Genomic DNA, 14,497 nt, shown 5'->3' on the forward strand with positions numbered 1-14,497 from the left:
CCGCAGGGCCCTGGGCCATGGCCGGGGGGAGGCCCGCAGGGCCCTGGGCCATGGCCGGGGGGAGGCCCGCAGGGCCCTGGGCCATGGCCGGGGGGTGGCCTGCAGGGCTCTGGGCCATGGCCGGGGGGTGGCCCGCAGTGACCTGGAGGATGGCCATGCCCCCCACAGTGGCAGTGCCCCTGTGGAAAGTCAAATGAACAGGGTCAGAGTCTGAGGTCAGGGCGAAGCTTATCTGAGATAAACTCGATCTCACTCCGCTTCCCTGGGGGGCTCAGGACTCCGAGGCATCCAGGGAGTTGCGGTGGAGGGCTGGGGACATGGGTAGCGTGTCCCATGCCTTTTGTCTTGGTGAGGCCAGAACACTGAGCAGATAAAAGGGGAGCAACCTAGATTTATTGGTTTCTATTCTTTGAGCCGAGATCTGACTCCCACTCCCTGGACCTTGATTTACTTTATTTGCAACTAAGAAGCAGAATTATTTCATCTCCTTTCTCTCACCCAGGAACCCTGGCAGAGTGATTAGAGGCTTTGCCATGCTAGGAACTGCAGGCTCATTGTACTTAGGAGCAAGGGTGAGGCTGGAGGAGGCTACAGAAGAGCTCTTTGAAGGCCAGGGGCAGGGGGAGACAGGAGGCTGGGTCAGGGGAGATGAAAGAGCTGAGGAGGAGAAGAAGGAGGACGGTTGGAGGATGAGAGGACATGGAGGGTAGGAGGTGGCAAGGTGAGGATGTATGTATTATTTTTATGGGGGGTGTGTGTGTGTACAGGGTGTGTGCCATATTTATATAAAATAGCTATGTTTGTGTACGTGTGTGGGTGGGTTCACATTCAGGCTTGCTGTGTACACAGATACGTGCATGGAGTGCATGGTTCTGTGTACATGAGTATGTGTGAGCTCATACCTGTTCCTGAGCGGATGCCAGACCCAAGAAATCAGGAAGAATAGAAAGTAAAGTAAAAGCTTTTCTGCCTCAGCCAGAAGAGGCCTGGAAAAAGTGTGGTTTAACCTTCCATCTTGGCTGGAATCATTCCTGAAGCCCCAAGGCCAGAGGAGTTTTTTTTTTTTTTGCCCCTTGCCACAAGCTCAGGGGGCAGGCAAGAGACACCACCTTGCTTCTGGGGTCCTGTGGAGCAGAGTGAGGCTATGCTCCCACTGTCCAGGCTGGATACCTCCCCAGTCTCCTTCTGCCTCCTAGGGCTTGATTAGGGCTTGGTGCCAGTGGGGAAGAGGCAGGCTCCAGGGCTGGGCGCTTTCCTGTGACCATGGTAGAGCAGCCCCTCCCCTATCGAGGCTCAGCAGCACCTGGAAACAGCCACTTCCCACCCCACCTGCCTCTCTGCTTATGGCTCTTTTGTTTGGGGGTTGGCACACAGTCCCAGGCCGAAGAAGTGAGTCTGCTGGTGGTAGCCAGTGGGTGAGAAGAGGTGGAGGAGAGGCAGTCTCCTTTCCCTGGCAGGAGTAGGTCCTAGGGGCCCCGTCGTAGTGTGGTTGGGGTTTGGGATTAAGCCAGCCATCCAGCGAGGCTGTAGGGGTAGCCAGGAAAGCAGAAAAGCATAGAACAGGCGGGGAAGCAGCAGGAGAGAGGATGGGCTGCTAGGGCAGGGAGGGGACGTGAGGAAAGGAGAGAGACAGATGGGAAAACAGAGGAGAGAACGCCAAGAAGGCTGCAGCCAGCAGAGGGTGGAGGAGTGCAGCGCTGCCCCCTCCCCCACAGGGCTGATGCCTGAGCCTGCTCCCTTCTTTTCATTTGGGGGAAGTGGTGGCTGCTCCCTGAGGGTCTAGGAAGGAGGCTGGGGGTCTGGAGGACATTACAGTGGGGAGGAAAAAGGGGAGAACGTTGGGGGAACTTTTGTACCTTCGGACCTGTGGGAAAGGAAGGGAAAAAAAGAAGCAGCTTTGGTCATTTGGTTCTGCAGTAAAAAAAAAAAAACCTATCTTCTCCCTGGCGCTAAGGATTTTGTGCCCACACCCTTACCCCAAGAGGGCCTCTCAGACATGGTCACTTGCCCGTCACTTGTCTGACAATCATTCATTCATTCTCTCAGCAAAGATACATATTGGAAGTCAATGTAAGATTCAGCGGTGTGTCCCTGTGTGCTCAAGGGCTGGCGGAGTCCTCCTGGGTGGAGCGGCGCCTGTCAGGAGGTGTGGGTCCCAACTCTGTCAGCCTGGAGCTGCTCCATAGTGGCCAACTCTGTCATTCACCTGATTCTTGCTTCTACCTCCATGCCAGCCGCCCTGCCAACCTCCCCATCTGTCCTCTGCCCCTGTCACGCCCCACATGTCTCGGGCCAATCTCTGCTCAGTCTCCCAGAGCTGTTTTTTGTCTCCTGTTTACGACCTTCTGTTCTCAGCTCTTGGCCTTTGCTCATGCCTCCTGCCACTTGGAAATCTCCCTGGTGCAGCTGTGTGTTGCCCTCCTGCAGGAAATCCACATGGGGGCCATCCAGGCTGCCCAGCTGTGGGTCCGGTGGGCTCCTTCTGCAGCACCCACCTGAGTGGTCCTGCGTGTTCTGAAGTGCCCCATTGGTGGGGATCACCTGCTACTTCTTAAAGGCTAGGACGGTCTTTTGTTCATTTCGAGGGAAGCCAATGGCACAGCTCCCAAGAGCTGGATTCTGGATTCCGACCCAGCTGCACCTCCATGGCCTTGTCCTGAGCATAACCCCTAGTTCCCTTGGGCCTCGAGTGTGCAGTGGGAGAAGCTCCTGCCCTGTTAAGAAACATGAGTGGCCGGGCGCGGTGGCTCAAGCCTGTAATCCCAGCACTTTGGGAGGCCGAGACGGGCGGATCACGAGGTAAGAGATCGAGACCATCCTGGCTAACACGGTGAAACCCCATCTCTACTAAAAACTACAAAAAACACTAGCCGGGCGAGGTGGCGGCGCCTGTAGTCCCAGCTACCCAGGAGGCTGAGGCAGGAGAATGGTGTGAACCCAGGAGGCGGAGGTTGCAGTGAGCTGAGATCCGGCCACTGCACTCCAGCCTGGGCGACAGAGCGAGACTCCGTCTCAAAAAAAAAAAAAAAAAAAAAGAAACATGAGGAAGCATGCTTCTTAAACTGGAACATGTTCTACAGAATATAAGGGCTTGTCTTCATTGTGGATCCCTACTACCGCCTGCATACAAACACACACGCACATACATTTTTGGCATGCACTAGTAGTGGCTGACTGATAGTCCCTGCCTTTACTGCTCTCCCCCTTCTTCCAATTCCCAGCCTCCCAGCCACAGTGCTTACCTGGGTGCATCTTTTTGGAGTAAGAGCAGGGAATGACGCAAGGAATACCTGTGTTCAAAAGGTAACTTTTAGTTTCCTGTCATCTAAATTGTAGTCGGTCCTTTCTCCCTCCCAGGGATGCGCGCACACACACACACACACACCCTTCAAAGGATGAAAGGGAAAAAACTGCTCCCTCTGGCTTAGCTTGGCACCAATATAGAGCTGGCACTGTAGGTTCCAAGCATGCGGGTTAAATGGACACAGCAGGTTCACCTACATGGTGGGTAGATAGGAGACACAACAGCACCATGTACCAGCCCCTACACCCCATACTCTTAGGCTTGCCCCCGCTAGACTCACAATTATGTGTTAATCCGATTCCACTTGGGAAGATTTCAATATCCATTCATTTGCTAATTATTCATATTGTGTGCCTGCCCTGTGCCATGTCATGGTACCCCTATCCCTACAGACTCTTGTCTTGTGTAAACACCTGGCATGGTGTGGGAGCAGGAAGCTTGGAGCGATCAGTGTGCCCAGAGCAGGGAAGGGGAGGAGGGGTTGCTAGGACAGGAATGGGGTTGGTGGCCCCTGAGGGCACAAGTGAATGGATTTTTGCCCTGGGGCACAAGTGAATGGAAAGCCTTCCATGGGGTCCTAGCTGCTTATACCTGTCTCCTCCCGTCTGAGCCAACTTGTCATCCACCAACAAGCCTTGCTGTCATGAGATGGAGCTGCTGAGGCACCCTAGTGCCAAGGCTGGCGATGTCTTGCTTGGGGCTGGCAAGTCACAATGGACAACCCCAGAATGGACCCAGTGAACATACAGTACATTCATTTTTTTTTCAGCCATTAAATGGGAGTGTAGTATGTGATGCCAGGAGCAAATATTTGACATCAGGGCTTTCTGATACTTACAAGGTTGCTGAGCATACAAAAATAAACAGTGCCCCCAATACAACAACCCTAGCCTCTTGCAAGACACGGCCCCCTGAACCTCTTTTTTTTCTAGGGAACCTTAGTGCCTCTTTAAAATTTTTTTTTTGGGACAGAGTCTCGCTTTGTCATTGAGGCTGGAGTGCAGTGGCGTGATCACAATTCACTGCTGCCTCGACCTCCAGGGTTCAAGCAATCCTCCTACCTTAGCCTCCCAAGCAGCTGGGACTATAGGTATGTGCCACCACACCCAGCTAATTTAAAAAAATTTGTTGGCTGGGCATGGCGGCTCACGCCTGTAATCCTAGCACTTTGGGAGGCCTAGGTGGGTGGATCATTTGAGGTCAGGAGTTCGAGACCAGCCTGTCCAATATGGTGAAACTCCATCTCTACTAAAAATACAAAAATTAGCTGGGCGTGGTGGCGGGTACCTGTAGTCCCAGCTACTCGGGAGGCTGAGGCAGGAGAATCGCTTGAACCCGGGAGGCAGAGGCTGCAGTGAGCCGAGCTCATAGCACTGCACTCCAGCCTGGGTGACAGAGCAAGACTCTGTCTCAAAAACAAAAATTGTTTTGTAGAGACAAGGTCTCACTATGTTGCCTAGGCTCAAGTGATTCTCTCAGCCTCCCAAAGTGCTGGATTACAGGCATGAACCACTGCACCCAGCCTCCTGCACCTCTTGAGCTACCCATTTTCCCGTTTTCATTGACTTCTACTTGTACATAGAAGTTCAGCTGAGGTCAGCCTGTGTTCTATACCCATGGTCCTTCCTGCTCCCTCATCCTTTCCCTTAGTGAGTGATTAGACTGGAAGAGACCATGAGGCTGGGCTTTGCGGGGAGGAGAGGTAAAGAAAACCTTAGGGCCAGTCAGGATCTGGGTAAGATGAAAGAGAAAAGACAATCCTCAGAATGTATCTCCCCAATTCAGGCCCAGGTGTTTGAGGGACAGGAGTTGGCAGCTCTGGAAGGGACCTCATGCAGTTTCTTCCACTCTCAGCTAAGCCCTGCTGCCTGGCATGGCAAAGGCTGTAAAGCAATCATAACTGAAGAAGAAAGTGGAAGTGCAGGGGCCCAGACCGGGAGTGGGGACAGGGCAAATGGACAGACACACACTCCCACGCAGAGACACCGAAGCACAGATACCAATTCAATGCACATACACACCCAGAGAGACCCTGACCACATGGACACACCACATACCCCACAGAGACCCTCCTGTCCCCAGCCAACAGCAAGCAGAGCCAGGTCCCTACCTGAGAGTTCAGAGCAGGGGCAGGAAGTCTGGGGCACTGTCTGTCCTCAGGTGTATTTGTACAGGTCAGGGAGGGGCTGGGATTGACCAGGTGCACTGGGAGGGCCAGGTGCAGAAGGCTAGAGGGAATGAAGAGGGATGGGCTAATCCTTATCTGGGCAAAGGACAGTTGAAAGCAGGATGTGTGTGTGTGTGTGTGTGTGTGTGTGTGTGTGTGTGTGTGTGTGTGTGTGATGGGGAGGCTGGGGAACAAGCCGTTACCAGACTGGTGTGGTAATGAGATGCCACAGAATCCAGGCAGAAGTCCCCAATGCTGGCAAGGCTGTTTACACCAGGGACTGGCTCTGAACATTTGTAGAGCTCCTACTGAATGCCAGGCCAGGCATGCGGTGCTTCACATGCATTAGTAACCCAATGACTCCTACAAGATAGATAGGATGATTGCCTCCTTTCAGCAGGTGGAGGAAGAAATAGTGACCCTAGTGGAGGACCTGGTGGAATCTTTGCCTTGGGCGCCAAGCCCCAGGCATGAATTGTCAGATGTGCTGCCCAGCCCAGGGAGCTAGCTTGAGAATGGAAATTAGACACAGAACAGGGAACTTCTGGGATGGATCCAGGCAGGCGGAGAGGGAGCCCAGGCTGCCAGCTTGCTCTGCACTCCGAAAGCCCCTTGTAGTCTGGTCCCCACTGACCCCTGTGGCCTCGGATGCCTGCCACAACCTCTTGCTTGGCGTGCTCTAGCCATGGTGGCCTTCCTTAGTCTCCTGCAGGCAGACCTGGTGCCCTTGCTCAGCTCTCCTGTCTCCCTGGATCCTTGCTTTTAATGTCTCTTGCTCCCAGTGGGGATTCGGCTCCTCAGAGGCAGGGGCTGTGGTGACTTCCTTCCTTCCCTCCTTCCCTCCCCTCCTCCTCCTCTACTACCTCCTCCTCCTCCGCCACCTCCTCCTCCCTTTCTCTTCTCTTTCTTTCTTTCTTTTCTTTCTGAGACAGAGTCTCGCTGTGTCACCCAGGCTGGAGTGCAGTTGTACAATCTCAGCTCACCGCGTCCCGGGTTCAGGCGATTCTCCTGCCTCAGCCCTCCGAGGAGCTGGAATTACAGGCGCCCACCACCACTCCCAGCTAACTTTTGTATTTTTAGTAGAGACGGAGTTTCACCATGTTAGCCCAGGTAGTCTCAAACTCCTGACCTCAGGTGATCCACCCACCTCGACCTCCCAAAGTGTTGGGATTACAGGTGTGAGCCACCACAACCAGCCTGTGGTGGCTTTCTTAGTCATCGTTTTATCTCCTCAATTGGAGCAGTAACAGAACCACCATCAGAATACAATTTGGAAAATGGAGAGGAGGAAAAGAGTGATCCTCCTTTATCTCCATGGTGGGCAGGAAAGTGTTTGTGTGCCAGGTTCTCTTACAGTGTCAGTTATCTCAGCTCTTGGAGGTAACGGTTATGATCTTCCCCTCTTTTATAGATTAAAGCATGCGAGGGTTCAGAGACATTAAGAAATCTGCTTGAGGTCGCCCACCAAGTGTGTAGTTAGTCCCAACTGCGGACTATTTGAGTCTAGAGCCCGGGCCCTTTCTTCACCTTAGGTAATCTCTCCTTTTAGGAATGCTCTTCTGAAAAATTCCAGCCTGCTTTGCTAACATTGTTGGTCAAAGGACTTTGGTTTATGACTAGGTGGAAGGTTATTAGTCCCTTTTGCAGACATTTGCTGTGGGTCTATGGGCAACCAGGTCAGGGTGGGCTACTGGGGAGGGGCAGAAGTCCCAGGGGAGGTTTACAAAGGTGTGGTACCTGCCAGGCTCCGACCCACACTGTGTGAATGTTACCAACTGCATCCACCACTCACCGCGCTCTCCGCCCTCACCAGCCCTCTAAGCCCTATTCTGCCTCCTTTTCCCCTTCAGGGACCTTGACCCCGAAACCTCTCCACCTCTGCCCTCAGCCTTTGGCAGGAAGCTGAGAGACCTGTGTCTTCACAAACCCCCAGGAGGAAAGCAGGGGCTGAGAGGAATGCATGGGGGCCCAGTGCTGTGGGTTCCAGGCTTGAGGCCTACGTTCTCCATCTCAGAAATCAGGGTCTGAGCTCCAGTGCGTGCTAATCACGGAACCCACTACAGCAGCAGGCGGGCAGGGTAGTGAGGCCTTGGGTGGTGGCAGTAGGCCCTGCCTTGATGGGGTGGACCGAGAAGACAGGGCAGCCCCAGAAGCCCGAGTGGGCCCGGGGGCCTTTGGGAAGTGAGGAGGGCACCCACAGCAGTGGTGGCATGTGGGAGATGATCGGTAGCAGGGTGCATGTGTTCATGAACTCTTCTCCTACCCAGTCCTAAGATTTTGAGGGCAAGCAGGGCCTCCTCCGTGTGTGTGATCCTGCTACCCCTCAGCAGGCACTGTGCCTTCCAGATAGTAACCGCTCACCACGTGCTCGGGCTTATTGCCTGGCTGAGAGTGGTGGCACTTCCCTACTAGAAAGTCACAGGGTGGAGAAGGGAGCTCTGTGGAGCCAGAGAAGATACTTCTGGGGTGAGGGGCTGGGATCTGGAAGAGGAGACGGGAGATCAGGGTGAAGGGCATCTCCTGGGGCAGTGGAGGCCATGAGGGGGCTCTGGGAGGGTGAGGACACACAGTGAAGGCCCTCTCTGGAACCCCCAGTGCCTGTCAGCAGAACCAGGAAGCCCTCTGCCTGCTGGGCTGCCCTGCAGGGTGGGGAGGGAGGCAGGACAGCCAGGCGCCGCTTCTTGGGTGGACAGGTTTTCCATGGTATGAGGTCAAAGGTATGTGCTGGAGAGAGTGCTGCAGGGATGGGCCGCCAGCCACAGTGATTCAGAGGCGGTTGGGAGGGCCCTGCCCTAGAGACTCCTGGGCAGGTCTCTGACCTTCATCTTCAAAGAGAAGCTAATAGCACCTGCCCTGGCTAAGTCACAGGTTGCAGAGCCTGAAGAGATCTAATGGCATCACCTGTGTGAGGCTCTGGCCATGTTAGACGTTGGAGTGCAGGTTATTACTGTTATCAGTGGTGACATCTATGCCTCATCAGAGGCTCCCTTGCCCAGCCCTGGGGACCTGCCTGCGGAACACTTCCCTTGCACCCTTGGCCTTTGGTCCCTCAGAGCATTTCACTGACAGCCCCCAAGAGGCCCCCTCCCTGCCCCAGCCTCCTGCAGCCCCTCTTACCCCCGGGCGCCGAGCGTCCAGGTGTTCTTAGGACCGAGGCATGTTCCAGACTCAGAACTTTCAGTGCTAAAACTGAGAGCGTTCCAGGCAAATGGGGACAGTTGGTCACCATGCTGCCCACCCGCAGGTGTCCAGGTCTGGCCTTTCAGCGCGCTCTCTCACCCTGGTTGCCCTTTCCTGCCTAGCCACCTCTGGGCTGGGTGAAGGCCCCTGAGCCACACCGCCTAAAGCCACTCCAGAGGAAGGCCCCTGAGCCACACCGCCTAAAGCCACTCCAGAGGCTCATGCCCTCTCCTCAGTGGCCTGGGCTCTCACCGTTCCCTCAGCCTCCTAGTTACCCTTCTCTCCATGCCTCAAAGCCACACTGGACCTTTTCCCTGCCCCAGAGATGCTGCCTCAGACCCATGTGACAAGCCTAGAGAAGGGGTAGAGACTGTCCCACCCAGACTTCCAGCCTCTGCTGCCCAGTGGGCACCCTTCCCGGAGACATCAGGCCAGGCTGTTCCATGCCTGACTCTGTGAGGGCCCCCAGGCCTGAGCGTTTAATGCTGCCCAGGCCGTTTCTCTCTCCACTGTGTCACACCAGCCATGCCAAGACTCTGAGTCCTCCTGAAGGCTCTCCTGCTCACCTTTTCCCTGGACACCCCTTGCCTTGCCAGGCCCAGATGCCTTCCTCCAGTATCTGGACACAGCCTTCTAACTACCCCCAGCCCTACCCCTGCCCTGTGCGACCCATCTAGACCACTCTGGCTTCAGCTTCCTAAACCACGAGGTGGCCTCATCAGCAGCTGCTGTAAAACTCTCAGCCCCTCTGGATGACTCCAGCTCCTCAGTCTGCCTTCCTAACCTCCCTAGTCTGGTCTGTACCTTCCTAACCTCATGTCCTCTTGCAGGTAAAAGCCACTGCCACTCCCCTGCCTCCTGCGATCCTGCTGTCTCCCGTGCATTCATGGAATGCCCTCTCCTCCCATCCCCCTGCCTGAATCTTGCTCATCCCCTTGAAGCTCATCTCCTTCTGGAAAACTCCCTGGTGGGCCTGAGCCCTGTGCTGGCTGGGCCTCAGGCCAATGCAGCCTGGTGTTGGCAGGTGCCTCTGAGGTCTTTCCCTGCTGGTTCCTATATCGCCTTGGCCAGGTGAAGCACACAGTAGGTGCTCTGTTCATGGCATGGTATGGGCAAGCCCCAAAAGGGCAGCACTCAGCCTCTGCTCGTGGACAGCTCTGGGCTGGGGGTCAAGGTGGGGCTTCTGGGAAAACACAATGAGTCCCCTTTGCACCATGAACAGATCCAATGTTGGTGCATGGGAACAGAGCACCAACAAACAAGGGAGACCTCAGGGGCTCAGGTCCACGCCAGCGTTCACCTCCTATTGCTGGGTCTGACGCTGGAAGGTTCGGGATGCCCCAGCCCTGGGTATGTCCTGGAGAGCAGAATGGAGGAATGTGTCCTTGGTCCAGCTTTCCTTCTGCTTCTAATGCCTCAGAGGACTTCAGCCTGGGCCACACCCTGCTCTAGCATATGTGTTCCTTCGAAAGGTGTGGCCCAGACTTTGTCCCTGGCAACTGAGCCTGCCCAGGGCTGGTCCCTCCAGCCCCACCTCATGCAGTCTTGAGTTCTCCCCACCCAGGACCAGCCCTGGGCTGACCATACCTCAAGTCCTAGGAGCCAGGACAGCAGTTTCTTGAGACAAGAATTGTCATGGTGGGGCAGGGAGGGAGGATGGGTTTGCAGGAAGGTAATGCTGTGGTTTAAGCCACTCTCTGACCCCTTTCTATCTGGAGGTTCCCCCTGCCTACTAGCTGGGCTCTCATGCAGTCCAGCCTGGCTCACTGTCTTCCTCAATACTCACCCACACCCCCAGGGCTGGCTAGTGGCACCAGTGACCTCTAAGTGCTCGGCCCTCCACCAAGAAGAATGGATCCTGAACACTGGGGTATGATCCTAGAACTGGGCCTAGGGGGATCCAGAGGCAGGTAAAGTGCAGGGACTGCTTCCAGAAGCACCAGTGCTGGTTGGGGACAGATGGCAACCAGGGCCTGGGACTTCAGAGGGGACAAAGAGGGACAGGGAGGACTCCCTGGAGAGGGTGTGCTGGGCAGGAGACCTGAAGGGAGGTGGCTCAGGGAGTGCCTCAGGGTCTGCGCCACCAGATCACAAATGGTCTCCATAACCCAGAAGTCTTAATGTATTCAGGCACCAGCAGGCTAGTAGCAGGCAGCCTTTGGGCCCCTCAAAGGATGCTGGAGAGGTAGCATCCAGAAGGTGGCCATCAGGAAGTTACCTGAGGCAAGAAAGCTGTTTTGAGCCTTACTCTGGGCACACTTTGTCCCAGATATGGATGGTTACCCATGTTATTTCATTTCCTCTCCAGATGATTCTGTGAAGCGGGTACACCTCATTTTATAGATGAGGGCCAGAGAGAGAAGGGACACAGCCAGTAAGGCGTGAAGTTCATATGGAATCCACCCACTCCCCATCCCATCTTCTGACAAAGCTGAGGGGAAGGGCAGGGGCCGGCTTGCTTATGTTTCATTGGTCCAGCTGCAGGGGCAGCATTCCGGAAACAGAATGAGGTCTGAGCAGTGCGGCTCTCGTGGGTGCAGCCTCTGCCAGGTCTGTGCTCCCAGGGGCGCAGTGTCTCCGTGTGTCGTTCGGAGGGTCTTTCCTCCCCTGCAGCCCCCTTCCCTCTTTCTCCTCAGTGAGAATCCCAGCTTGCAGCCATCTCGTCCTCAGGGCTGGCCCCAGGTCTGTGCTCTGAGGACCAGGAATAGGGTCCAGATACGTCGCTTCTGGACCTCAGGGGTATCCCCTGAGCCAGCAGGTGGCCTGGGAGGGTGGGGGACCACAGGGAAGAGCCTGTGCCCGAGGTGCCGGGACACCCAGCCCAACCCCAGGTGGAGAGAGGGAGGGCACAAAGGGAAGGATCAGCAGAACGGTATTGGCGGGGCAGCTGGGGAAGGCGCCCTGGGCAGGAGGCAGCGCTCAAGTGTGTGGCCTCAGTGGCGTCAGACAGGCTGTGCCACCTGGGCACAGGGCAACACCTCTTTGGGCTTCAGCTTCCTCATCAATAAAATAAGTCTTCTACAACTGGATGGTTTCTCTAGTCTGATGGAGTTGGGAGGTGGAGGTTACAGGGACTTGGGGGAGGACCTGCCCAACAACAGAGAAAGGGAACTGCCTCCCGCGCCCAGGAACAGGCTGTTGTCACTCTGCTGCCCCTTAGTGGCGACACAGAGAAACAGACACACAGTCTCATGGGGATGGCAAGCTGATCCTTCTCCATCTCTTCTGCTTCCTGTGGGCTTCTCCCCAGGCCAGAGGGGGGGCACTCTTGGGCGTCTTTACCACCCACCGGCTCCCTGAGGGCTGCGTACGTTCTAGGTGGACAGAAAGGCAGTCACAGCCTATGCACAGGATACCCACAGCTATGCACAGGATGGCAAGCACAATTCACGCATGTCTTCATTCTGCAAGCTGGCAAGCGCTGATGGAGGTTCTTTAGTAAGCAGGGGCACCGTGTCAGGGACTGGGGATCCAGAGGCACTTGGCATGTCATTCCTGCCCTCAGAGAGCCTCTGTGTAATGGAGAGCAGACAGGTCAACCGCAGACTCTGGGGAAAGTGGGAGACTGTGGGGGCTGCTCAGAGGTATGACGTCTTGTGTGAATAACACTGGGAAACACACAGCCAGCAGCTGCTGGTACCCCCCGTATGACTGTTGGTTTGTCTTGGGCACATACCCCTCCAGCCTGCCTGATGGACCAGAAGGCCTTTGCCCTAGGTGAGGGGAGTGTGCTCCTGCAGGCCCTTCCAGAAGAGCTGAGTGGCCATCCCATAGGTGATGAGCCTGTGCCCGTACCTTTACTCCCCTGCTGCTCTCTTGCCCCTGCCTTGTCTGGAAATGGGGGAGGTGGGTACACAGACCTTGCCTCATCCCTGTAGCTTCCTCCATTTACACATCTCCTCCCCAGACCTGGTCTGGGCCTCAGTTCTGAAGAGGCTGGAGAGCATTAGGTCTCCCTCCCCAGCAAGTGCTCCGCAGGCCTCCCAGCTCCAACACAGTACGGGGCACGCAAAGGGAAGTTTGAGGCCTCTGGAGGCTTCTGAAGCCTCCTGAGGCTGCCCTGGAACTCAGTCCACTGTGTGGGGCAGGATGCAGAGCGGGTGGGAGAAGGAGAGAGAGTGTGTGTATATGTGTGTGAGAGAGGCACAGGGCACAGAGCCTGGGTGCGTCATGGTTACTGGGAGAGGTTGACGAGTCTGACTCAGTGGGGACATCCGGCAGGAAAGGAAGGAAGAGCGCAGTGGCATTTGCAAGCAGGATGGGAACTCTGGGGTGGTGGAGATGGGGTGTGGGGCCAGGGGTGCTGTGCGAAGGCCTGGACAGGAAGGGGGCTAAGCCTGGCGGAGCTGGGGGAGGGAGTGGGGAGGAAAGGGCAGTTCTGGAGGGGTGGAGGTTGGACCTCTGGCTGCCTGGGTGGGTCTGGGAGGAGAAAGAAGGCAGCAGGCATTTCTGCTCTGGAGAGAGAGGGGACAAGTTGTGGCGTCTGGGAAACTGGCCTGGTCAATCAGGGATGTGGGGAATGCAGGGGCTTCTGATTCTCACCTGAGGGCCTGAAGGTCAGGGCCTTGTAGCTGAGGAAACAGACTCCACGAATTCCTAGTCCAGAAAGACCACCCTCCTCTCAGCACCCCCAAGCCTTGAGTCCCAGAGGCTCTAGGGTGGCACTGCCAGGCAGACCCTCCCCCTCATACCAGCCTCAGCTGTATGAGGAAGATATGGGGGAGGAGCTTTCCTGAGAAGGGCTGATTCCTTTGCTGGGTTCAGAGAGGCTGAAAAAGCCAGTCTTGGAGAGCAAGGCCAGGAAGGGCCCAGACACAGGGCCCGAGAGAGGAAGGCTGTTGACCAGCTCTGAGCTGCCATGGCAAGGCCCCTGGAGGAAGGCCTGGCTTGCCATACCAAAGGGCTAGAGACCCAAACAACAGAGCCTCCTGGGAGTGGCTGTGCTTTAAAACATAGTCCCGCGTCTCCTAATGACAGGGCTATGTTCTGAGAAATATGTTGTTAGGTGGTTTTGTCATTGTGTGAACACCACAGAGAGCACTTACACAAACCTAGATGGTACAGCCTACTACACACCCAGGCTGCATGGTGTAGCTATTGCTCCTAGACTGCAAATCTGTACAGCAGGTTACTGTACTGCATACTGTAGGCAGCTGTAACACAATGCTAAGTGTTTACATATCTAAACATAGAAAAGATATAGTAAAAATATGGTGTACAAGGTTTAAAATGGCACACCTGTATAAGGCACTTACCATGAGTGAAGCCTACAGGACTAGAAGTTGCTCTGATGAGTCACCGAGTGAGTGGTGAGTGAATCTGAAGGCCTAGGACATTACCGTCTGCTATGATAGATTTTATAAACACTGTACACTTAGACTAAATTTATAAGAATGATTTTTTGGTCAGGCATGGTGGCTCACGCCTGTCATCCTAGTACTTTGGGAGGCCAAGGCAGGAGGATCACTTGAGTTTAGGTGTTCAAGACCAGCCTGTGCAACATAGCAAGACCTTCTCTCTACAAAAAATTTGAAAATTAGCTGGACATGGTGGCATGTGCCTGTTGTCCAAGCTACTCAGGAGGCTGAGGCAGGGGGACCCCTTGAGCCCAGGAGGTTGAGGCTGCAGTGAGCCATGATCATGTCACTGACCTCTGGCTTGGGTGACAGAGTGAGACCCTGTCTCAAAAAATGAAAAATTAAAAAAATATATTTTTCTTTCTTCAGTAATAAATTAACCTTAGCTTACTGTAACTTGTTTTACTTTGTAAACTTTTTAATTAAAAAAATTTTTTTGACTGTCTTGGTAACAACACATAGCTTAAAACACAAACACATTGTACAGCT

General features: G+C 55.0%; 1 protein-coding gene across 1 annotated transcript in view; it reads right to left on the reverse strand.

Annotated features, from left to right (window-relative positions):
- Positions 1-256, reverse strand: part of PHGR1 (proline/histidine/glycine-rich 1) — a 554-nt gene extending 298 nt beyond the window's left edge. Inside the window, exon 1 of the mRNA XM_011932630.1 lies at positions 32-256. Within this exon, the coding sequence (XP_011788020.1) occupies positions 32-157 (126 nt within the window). The 5' untranslated portion in view covers positions 158-256. The remainder of the gene's footprint in view (positions 1-31) is intronic.
- Positions 257-14,497: the final 14,241 nt, after the last annotated feature.

Source organism: Colobus angolensis, unplaced genomic scaffold (genome assembly GCF_000951035.1).
Source record: "Colobus angolensis palliatus isolate OR3802 unplaced genomic scaffold, Cang.pa_1.0 Scaffold97, whole genome shotgun sequence".
NCBI classification, from domain to species: Eukaryota; Metazoa; Chordata; class Mammalia; order Primates; family Cercopithecidae; genus Colobus; species Colobus angolensis.